General features: G+C 38.9%; 1 protein-coding gene across 1 annotated transcript; it reads left to right on the plus strand.

Annotated features, from left to right (window-relative positions):
- The first annotated feature begins 7,314 nt into the window (after positions 1 to 7,314).
- On the plus strand, positions 7,315 to 8,241 carry LOC110704591 (pectinesterase inhibitor 9-like). Its single transcript, XM_021882401.1, has one exon. The coding sequence runs from the start codon at positions 7,404 to 7,406 to the stop codon at positions 8,043 to 8,045; it is 642 nt and encodes a 213-aa protein (XP_021738093.1). The 5' UTR covers positions 7,315 to 7,403; the 3' UTR covers positions 8,046 to 8,241.
- Positions 8,242 to 11,157: the final 2,916 nt, after the last annotated feature.

Consider the following 11,157-nt stretch of genomic DNA (forward strand, 5'->3'; position numbering starts at 1 on the left):
TCGGGTCATTTTCAAGTCTGGTCATTCTTGGGTTCAAGTCGGGTTCGGTTCAAGTCAATAATTTGTGGGTTATAATCAGGTTGGGTCATTTCTAAGTCGAGTTATTCTCATATTCAAATCGGGTTATGTTCAAATCAATAATTTGCAGGTTACAATCAGGTCAGGTCATTTTCAAGTCAGGTCATAATCGGGTTCAACTAACTATAATTATCATTTTTATCAAGCTAATTATATCATTTGACTATAATATATATATGGCAATATACTAGGGAACTATAGTCTATAATTTAGGAAGATAATTATCTCATTTGACCATACAACAAATATATACTATATTTAACTCTTAAATTTGAGGATGATTCTCCTTTCTTTTGTTGGTCTGGACCGACTTGGTCTCCAAAGACAAAATGCTTTGATCAACAATAATAAAGTGGTCTAAATTGCATTTAAGGTGATTTGAAGTCGGGTCAATAACAAGTCGTGTTAATTTTGATTCGGGTTAGTAACAAATCGAGTTGAATTTTTGGGTTGGGTAAGTAATAGGTATGATAAAATTCAGGTCGGGTCTATAATAAGCCGGGTTGAATTTGGATCAGATCAATAACAAGTCAGGTTGATTTCGGGTCGAGTTTGTAAAAGGTTGGGTTAAATTCGAGTCCGGCTGAATTCAGGTCAGCTTAGTAAAAAGTTGGGTTAAATTCGGGTTTTGACAGGTTAAGACGGGTTTGGGTCAATTTTGGTTCAAGTCGGGTTCGGTGTAATTTAATTGAATTAGTGCAAGTTGTAAACCGGTAAATTAGTGCAAGTTGTAAACCGATAAATTGGTTGTTTAAAATCAAATTGAATGGTTTTACACACCCAATTGGACTACCGAAGGGTATAAGGGACCATGGTAAACATTTTGGCAATTTTTATTTCCAAGCGAAAAAAGTCAAAAAATTCCAAAATTAAAGGCTAATATCCACGCTTTTTGAGAAATTTTGAAGGTTTCAGGGCTCAGTGTCGAAAAGTCTTGAAATTCTATGGGATACATATCGAGGTCATATAATGTCGTTTGGAACCATAATATATGATCATTATTTATTGTCATAGATGTTCGTGGTAGGCTTGAATTAATGAAATCGGTGCAAGTTGTAAACCGGTAAATTGGTCATTTAAAGACAAATTGGATGGTTCCACCCACCCAATTGGACTCCCGGAGAAGATTAGGGACCATAGTAAACATTTTTGCAATTTTTATTTTCGGGCAAAAAAAATTAAAAATTTTCAAAATTAAAGGCTAATATCCACGCTTTTTGAGAAATTTTGGAGGTTTCAGGGCCCAATGTAGAAAAGTATTAATATTTAAGGGGATACATCTCGGGGTCATATAATTCCGTTTTGGAACCATATATGATCATTATATGTTGTCATAAATGTTCGTAGTAGGCTTGAGTTAATGAAATCCGTGCAAGTTGTAAACCGGAAATTAAATTGGTCGTTTAAAGGAAAATTGGATGGTTCCACCAACCGAATTGGACTCCCGGAGGGTATTAGGGATCATGGTAAAAATTTCGGACATTTTTATTTCCGGACAAAAAAAGTCAAAAAGTTCCAAAATTGAAGGCTTATATATCCACACTTTTTGAGAAATTTTAGAGGTTTCGAGACCTAGTGTCAAAAAGCCTTGAAATTTTAGGGGATACATCTCGAGGTCATATAATGCCGTTTGGAACCATTTATGATCATTATATGTTGTCATAAATGTTCGTGGTAGGCTTAATTTAATGAAATCGGAGCAAGTTGTAAACTGGTAAATTGACCGTTTAACGGTAAATTGGATGGATACACCCACTCAATTGGACTCCCAAAGGGTACTAGAGACCATGGTCAAAATTTCGGCAATTTTTTTTCCGGGAGATAAAAAGTCAAAAAATTCTAAAATTGAAGGCTTATATCCACGCTTTTTGAAAAAATTTAGAGGTTTCGAGGAATTTTAGAGGTTTCGAGGCCCGGTGTCGAAAAGCCCTTGAAATTTTAGGGGATAAATCTCGGGGTCATATAATGCCGTTTGGAACCATTTATGATCATTATATGTTGTTATAAATGTTTGTGGTAAGCTTGATTTAATGAAATCGGTGCATGTTGTAAACTGGTAAAGTAGTCGTTTAAATGTAAATTGGATGGATACACCCACCCAATTTGACCCGGAGGATATTAGGGATCATGGTAAAAATTTCGGCAATTTTCTTTTTCGGGAAAAAAAAAGTCAAAAAAATTCCAAAATTAAAGGCTTATATCCACGCTTTTTGAAATTTTTTTGAGGTTGGGTACAGTGTCGATAAATCTTGAGATTTTAGGGAATATATCTCGGGGTCATATAATGTCGTCTTGAACCATATATGATTATTATATGTTATCATAAATTTTCGTGTTAGGGGTGTTTAAAAATATCCAGTCCGAAATAGCCGATTCGAAAATCCGATGATCCGATCCGAAATTTCGGATATCCGATCCGGTTTTTAAGGTTTCGGATATTTCGGATCGGATATCCGAAAAACATTTCGAATTTTCGGATCGGATACGGATCGTATTTTACCCGAAAATTTTAACTACCCGATCCGAAAACCCGACTATCCGATTCGAATATCCGACTATTCGATCCGAAAATCCGGATATCCGATCTGAAAATTTCGGATCGAATTCGGATTGCAATTTCTCCGATCCGAAAATTTCGGATATCCGAATTTTCGGATCGGATCGGATATCCGAAATTGAACAGCCCTAGTTCGTGGTAGGCTTGATTTAGTGAAATCGGTGCAAGTTGTAAATTGGTAAATTGACCGTTTAAAGGCAAATTGGATGGTTCCACCCACCCAATTGGACTTCCGGAGCATATTACTGATCATGGTAAACATGTCGGCAATTTTTATTCCTGGGAAAAAAAAAAGTTAAAAAATTTCAAAATTGAATTCATATCCACACTTTTTGAGAAATTTTGAAGGTATCGGGGCCCGATGTTGAAAAGTCTTGAAATTTTAGGGAATATATTTCGGTGTTATATAATGTCATTTGGAACCATATATGATCATTATTTGTGTGTCATAAATGTAAGTGGTAGGCTTGAGTTAATGAAATCGGTGCAAGTTGTAAACCGGTAAATCGGCCGTTTAAAGGCAAATTGGATGGTTCCACCCAGCAAAGTGTCTCCCGAAGAGTATCAGGGACCATTGTAAACATTATGGAAATTTTTATTTCCAGGCGAATAAAAGTCAAAAAATTCCAAAATTAAGTTCTAATATCCACGTATTTTGCAAAATTTTGGAGGTTTCGAGGCCCGGTGTCGAAAAGTATTGAAATTCTAAGAAAAAAACATCTCGAGGTCATATAATGCCATTTGGAACCATATATGATCATTATATGTTGTCATAAATGTTCTTAGTAGGCTTGAGCTAATGAAATCAATGCAAGTTGTAAACGGTAAATTGGTCGTTTAAAGGCAAATTGGATAGTTCCTCCCACCCAATTCGACGCCCGGAAGATATTAAGGACCATGGTAAAAATTTCGAAATATTTTTATTTTCAGGCGAAAATAAGTCATAAAATTCCAAAATAGAAGTTTAATATCCACGCTTTTTGAGTAATTTTGGAGGTTTCAAGGCTCGGTGTCAAAAGGCTAGCCTTAAGAATTAGGGGATACATCTTGGGGTCATATAATGTCGTTTGGAACCGTATATGATCATTATATGTTGTCACAAATGTTCGTGGTAGGCTTGAATTAATGAAATCGGTGCAAGTTGTAAACCGGTAAATTGGTCGTTTAAAGGCAAATTGTATGGTTCAGCCTGTTCAATTGGCCTCCTGAAGGGTATTAGAGACCATGGTAAACATTTCGGCAATTTTTATTTCCGGGTTAGAAAATAAAAATTCCAAAATTAAAATCTAAGATTCATGCTTGTTGAATGGATCTTAGAGACCATGGTAAACATTTCGGCAATTTTTATTTATTTCCGTGTTAGAAAATAAAAATTCCAAAATTAAAATCTAAGATCCATGCTTGTTGAGAAATTTTGGAGATTTTGACGCCCGCTTTTGAAAAACCTTGAAATTTTAGGATTACATCTCGGGGTCATATAATGATGTTTGGAACTATATATGATAATTATATATTGTCATAAATGTACGTGGCAGGCTTGAGTAAATGAAATGGGTGCAAGTTGTAAACCGGTAAATTGGCCGTTTAAAGGCAAATTGGATGGTTCCACCCACCCAATTGTACTCTCGGAGGGTATTAGGGATCTTGGTAAACATTTCGTCAATTTTTATTTTCGGGCGAAAAAAGTCTAAAAATTCCAAAATGGAAGGCTAATATCCATGATTTTTGAGAAATTTTGGAGTCTTCAGGGTCCGGTGTAAAAAAGTCTTGAAATTTTAGGGAATACATCTCGGGGTCATATAATATCGTTTGGAACCATATGTCCATATGTGATCATTATTTATTGTCATAAATGTTCGTTGTAAACTTGAGTTAATGAAATCGGTGCACGCTGTAAACCGGTAAATTGGTCGTTTAAAGTGAATGGTTCCACTTATCCAATTGGACCCCAGAGGGTATTAGGGACCATGATAAACATTTTGGCAAATTTTATTTTTAGGCGAAAAAAAGTCAAAAAATTCCTAAATTGAAGGGTACGTAATATCCATGCTTTTTGAGAAATTTCAAAGGTTTCGGGGCCAGAAGTTAAAAATAAAACGAGATTTAATTAGATACATCTCGGTGTCATATAATGACGTTTGAAACCATAAATGACCATTATATGTTGTCATAAATGTTCGTGGTAGGCTTGAGTTAATGAAGTAATGACAAGTTGTAAACCGGTAAATTGGCCGTTTAAATGCAAATTGGATGGTTCCACCCACCTAATTGAACTACCGGAAGGTATTAGGAACTGTGGTAAAAATTTCGGCAATTTTTATTTTCGGGCGAAAAAAGTCAAAAAATTCCAAAATTGAAGGCTAATATATCCACGCTTTTTGAGAAATTTTTGATGTTTCAGGGCCCGATTTCGAAAAGTTTTGAGATTTTAGGGGATACATCTTGGGGTCATATAATACTGTTTTAAACCATAAATGATTATTATACGTTGTCAAAAATGTTCATGGTAGGCTTGAGTTAATGAAATCGGTGCAAGTTGTAAACCGGTAAATTCGCCATTGTAAAGGAAAATTGGATGATTATTCCCACCTAATTGGACTCTTGGATTGTATTAGGGACCATGGTAAATATTTCGGCAATTTTTATTTACGGGCGAAAAAAAAAGTCCAAAAATTCCAAAGTTGAAGACTAATTATCCACGCTTTTTGAGAAACTTTGGAGGTTTGGGACCCAGTGTCGAAAATATTCTATATTTTAGGAAATATATCTCGGGGTCATATAATGTCGATTGGAACCGTTTATGATCATTATTTGTTGTCATAAATGTTCGTGGTAGGCTTGAGTTAATGAAATCGGTGCAAGTTGTAAACCGATAAATTGGCCTTTTAGAGACAAATTGGTGGTTTCTCTCACCCAACTGGATACCAGAGGGTATTAGCTAGGGACCATGGTAAAAATTTCGGAAATTATTTCCGGGCGGAAAAAAAAGTTAAAAAAATTCCAAAATTGAAGGCTGATATCTACACTTTTTGACAAATTTTAGAGGTTTTGGGGCTCAGTGTTGAAAAGGCTTGAGATTTTAGGGGATACATCTCGGAGTCATAAAATTCCGTTTGGAACCATATATGATCATTATATGTTGTCATAAATGTTCGTGTTAGGCTTGAATTAATGAAATCTGTTCAAGTTGTAAATCGATAAATTGGCCGTTTAAAGGCAAATTAGATGGTTCCACCCAACCAATTGGACTCCTACAGGATATTAGGGACCATGGTAAACATTTCATCAATTTTTATTTCCGGGCAAAAAAAAGTCAAAAAAATCCTAAATTGAAGGCTAATATCCACACTTTTTGAGAAATTTGGGAGGTTTCGGGGCCCGGTGTCGAAATGTCTTGAAGTTTTAGGAGATATATTTCGGGGTCATATAATGTCGTTTGGAACCATATATGATCATTATTTGTTGTTATAAATGTTCGTTGTAGGTTTGAGTTAATGAAATTGTGCAATTTGTAAACCGGTAAATTGGTCGTTTAAAGGCAAATTGGATGGTTCCACCTACCCAATTGGACTCTTGGCGGGTATTAGAGACCATGGTAAATATTTCGGCAATTTTTATTTCTGGGCGAAAAAAAGTAATAAAAATTCCAAAATTGAATTCAATGCTTTTTGAGAAATTTGGGTTGTTTCGAGGCCCGGTGTCGAAAAGTTTTGAGATTTTAGGAGATATATCTCGGGGTCATATAATGTCGTTTGGAACCATATATGATCATTATATTTTGTCATAAATGTTCGTAGTAGGCTTGAGTTAATTAAATTGGTGCAAATTGTAAACCGGTAAATTGGCCTTTTAAATACAAATCGGATGGTTCCACCCACCCAATTGGTCTCCCAACGTTTATTTGGGATCATGGTAAAAACTTCGGCAATTTTTATATATGGGCGAAAAAAAGTCAAAAAATTCCAAAATTGAATTGTTCATGCTTTTTGAGAAATTTCGAATGTTTCGGTGCCCGGTGTCGAAAAGCATTGAGATTTTAGGGGATACATCTCGGGATCATATAATGTCGTTTGGATCCATATATGATCATTATATGTTGTCATAAATGTTAATGGTAAGCTTGAGTTGTTAATGAAATCGGTGCAAGTTATGAACCGGTAAATTGGTCGTTTAAAGGCAAATTGGATGGTTCCACCCAGCCAATTGGACTCCTGGAGGGTATTAGGGACCACGGTAAACATTTCGGCAATTTTTATTTCCGAATAAAAAAATGTCAAAAAATTCTTAAATTGAAGGCTAATATCCACGCTTTTTGAGAAAATTTGGATTTCAGACTATATATTGATTATATTGATTAACATGCTACTCTTTCATTGTAGCTTGTTCACCATAGTAACGTTTGGATATTTTTGTTATCCCTACTTTTATATTTTATGATAGTTAGTGATTTATACATAGAAAAAGAAAATAAATGAAGTATCTAAATAATAATATAAGCTGAAGTGTATATTATGAGCTGAGTCAAATTACTACAAATCGTTGTACCTACCCATTGGATATGCCCTAAATATTTTAGGAATGGCAACTAAGCCAGCTAGCAGACTATCACTTGTTTATGTGAAATGCAACGTGCAAATGGACTATAAATAGGGAAACAAACCCCTCCCTTAAACAATCCACTCACTCTTGTTATAGAAAGCACAAACTTAGCAATTCAACTCAATAAGTCCTATCTTCTTCTATTAGTTAAGCACTTAAGCTATCAAACATGAGGTCTTCAGTTCCACAAAAACTTACTAGTCCACTCATTTTCCTCTTCCTCATATTTCTATCCTTTAACCCTTCATCAGCATCCACTAAACCGAGCACGAGCACGAGTAGTACAAACTTCATCAAAAAGTGCTGCTCCACCACCACATACCCTACGCTTTGCTACTCCACCCTTCTCCCACACGCATCACAAATCCAAAACAACCCGAAACGACTCGCTACCAAGGCCCTCGTTATAGCCCTCATAGAGGCCAAGTCCGCGGCTCAGACCACAGCCCGGCTATCTAAGACCGGTGCACTTAAGCCGATGGAGAAGGCAGCCTTATCAGACTGCACCATGGCAGTGGGGACCTCCGCCGCCCAACTTGCACGGTCAATCGAGAAGATGGGCGGGGCTCCGGCTTGGACGGAGACGGAGATGGAGGCGAGCGACGTCGAAACATGGACAAGCACTGCCTTAACATATGCCGGAACATGTAGGGATGCTTTTGATGGGAGTGGTACGAATGGAAATGTTAAGTTAATAGTTCAACGTAAAGTTGTTAAGCTAAGTCAGTTGACTAGTAATGCTTTGGCGCTTATTAAGCGTTATTATGTTGCTGCTGCTAAAATTGGTCATCACCACGAAAATCATCCTTAATTTTGTTGATTTAATTTTGCTGTATTATTACTTTTGATGATAATTAATTAGCTTGTTGATGTATAAGCCTAAAGGCAAGAAAATAACCCCTAAATGTATAAAAGTTACTCTGTACTTTTTATTTTGTAAGACAGTCAACATTTCTAATTTTAGCTATATATTGAATTTTCAAAATCATTCGTCTGTCCTACATATCATTTACTCCTTAATTATATAAATATTTTTGATAAGATTAGAGGTCAAATATGATTGATAAATCAATATTTTAGATTGTTGGACCTTGTATTGTAGCATCTACCGTTATTCTAATATACGAAGTATTAGTTATTGGAAATTGGTAATTAGGAAGTCCAATAAAATATTATTTTAATTAAACAAGAGTCAAATAATGCACTGCACCCACTATGAGTCCATGACAGTAATGACACTAGTAGAGTAGTAGAGTAGCAATAACGTCAAAAGATGGCAGATACTAAGTATATGTATGTATTACCACCTTGAAATTAATGTGAGTGTTTAATTAATCAACCAATAAACTCGGAAACCCTCACCAAAATAATACTTGGTTAGGTGGTAAGAATTGTTATCTCACAATTATAAGGTGACGGGATTAGTCCTGTAATCTAGGGACTAGGATTCCCTTGCCGGCCCTTTCCCCTAACCCCACTTTCACTCACAAGGAGCCTCGAACACTAATTGGATCGGGTTGACCTGTGAGAGGTTTCAATTCGGATAAAGTAAAACGTCTACTCCCATATAATTTTTTGACTTTAAATGTTAGGAAACCATCTCTTATTATGTAAGACATACAAAGTTGAGTATTCTAAGCTTTGTTTATTACAAAAATTACTATAATATATGTTTGGGTCCAATTTAGTCCAATTGGGCCTAAGCACTAAATGATCCAATTAAAAGCCCAAGGTCAAGGTTCAACTCTCCAATTGTGCTAAAGTCAAAGGTCAGCCCACAAAGCAAGCCAATTGGGCTAAGGCCCAACCTCTCCATGTATGATGAGGTATAAAAGCCATCAATATTGATACATTCATAGATTATTCATATATAGATTCATATGTTCATTCATATATTCTGAGATATTCCATAAAAGCCTCAAGCAACAAACTCTCTTGCATAGTGTCCTCTTCTTACACATTGTACTGACTTTAGCATCGGAGGGGCCTTCCTCGGCAACACCCCCGAGGCTAGTTTACGTGTGTTTACTGTGCAGGAAACCTTCGGCCCAACATAACTTGGACCGAATCCAGCCTTCTCCATTTCAGCGGACCTTCGGCAAGGTCCCATTGTTTTCACCCGAAATAATTTGGCGCCGTCTGTGGGGAAGACTTTCAAAAATCTTTAAGCCAAATTCCTAACCAAGATCATCTTGCAATTATCTTAGCAGCAATGGCTAAGAACCGCAAGAGCAAAAGCCTCCGTCAAGGAGCGGGCGAAAAGCCTAAAACCCCTACACCATCACCCTCGCCGGACCGGAACTCTCCCAAGGGTGCCGGCTCGGGGGGAGGATCATACAAGGAGGATTCCCTATCTCCCGTAATTCATGACTCTCATTATAGGCCGGGTCACTCTCGGTCTAGCAGGGGTGAGTCCGATCATAGGACACATTCAGTGTCCCAAAGCCAACCATCGGCTGCGCGCCCTCATTCCCACACTCGGCCGAGGACCCCTTTGACGGGGCCCAGCTCGGAAGAGGTGGCAAGAGCGCTGGCAGTACTCATGGAGGCGATGAGGGCACAAAATATGCCACCACCTCGTGATCGAACTCCTCCGCATACCCGGCATCAGCGGAGGAAGTTAGACCATGATGGTGGGAAGCTTCCTTCCTTCCGGGAACTGGAAGAGTGGGAGGAGGATTCCTGGAAAAATGAAAAACAGAGGAAAAAGAACCCTCAATTTTTAAAAGGATCCTCATCCTCAAGACCAGAAGCGCATAAGAGCAGCAGCTCGGCTTCTCGGCCAGAATCTACTCACCGAGAACCTGAGACTGTTCGCAGAAGCGTCCTTGACCGACTCGGCGGCAAGGAACCGAGCGTGCGCAGTCGCCTCTCGTTCCCTGCAGCCGAGGCCCAGACTTCCCAGCCAGGGACGAAAACCACTCCTACCTCTCTAAGAGGGCGGAGCGCGGTCCCTTCGGCCAGGAACAAGGGCAAGGCCGTTATGCTACCCGCCAGTTCACCATTCGAGCAATGGATACTGGAAGAGCGCGTACCCACGGTTAAAATACCGTCGCACATCACATATGACGGGACCACGGATCCGAAGGATCATGTGGCCTCGTATGAGACTCATATGCATCTTTGCCCCAGATCCGAGGCGACTTGGTGCAAATATTTCCCAACCACTCTCAAGGGGGTCGCGCAAGCGTGGATCTCCAAGGGAGTAAGGCAAGGCTCCGTAACAGGGTGGGATGATCTGTCCTCCAAGTTCAGGAGCAAGTTTTCCACGGCAAACCGCCGAGAGAAGACTACCGCAGAGCTCATGAGTCTGCAACAGGGGGAAACCGAAAGCCTCCGAGACTACCTGACCCGTTTCAGTAACGAGTCATCAAGCGTCTCCCAGCTGGACCAGGGGCTAGCCGTTTTCGCAATGCAGAATGGCCTTCAGCCCGGAAAGTTCCTAGACTTCATGGTCATGCATACCCCGCAGACCTTGGAGGAAGCTCTTAATGCTTCGGATAAGTTCATCCGAGCCGAAGAATGGAACAAAGCGAAAACCCAACCTCAATTCGGGGGAGGGAAACAGAGACAAATACCCTTGTCTGAAGGCCAAGGCCATAAGGCAAAGGGAAAGTCAAAGGCCCCGGAGCAATCTTTGGCCATCGACCCAAAGAAGGAAAGATCTGCCTCATACACAGGCAGATACGAGTCCTACACTCCGCTCTCTCTTCCACGCGCCAAAATTTACAGCGTGACGAAGGAGGAGCAGAGTTACCGAAAGCCGAGACCACTCCCAGAGTGGTATCAGCGAAAAAATAAAAATCAGTGGTGCGAGTTCCACGAGTCTTCGAGACACAACACTGAGGAGTGTATCCAACTGAAGGACCAGATAGAGGACATGGTCCGGAAGGGATACTTGAAAAAATACATCGCGGATCACC

Source organism: Chenopodium quinoa, unplaced genomic scaffold (genome assembly GCF_001683475.1).
Source record: "Chenopodium quinoa cultivar QQ74 unplaced genomic scaffold, ASM168347v1, whole genome shotgun sequence".
In the NCBI taxonomy this organism is placed as follows: Eukaryota; Viridiplantae; Streptophyta; class Magnoliopsida; order Caryophyllales; family Amaranthaceae; genus Chenopodium; species Chenopodium quinoa.

Excerpts from the sequence above, each read along its gene's own strand:
- LOC110704591 (XM_021882401.1), top strand. The coding sequence starts at position 7,404 with ATGAGGTCTTCAGTTCCACAAAAACTTACTAGTCCACTCATTTTCCTC.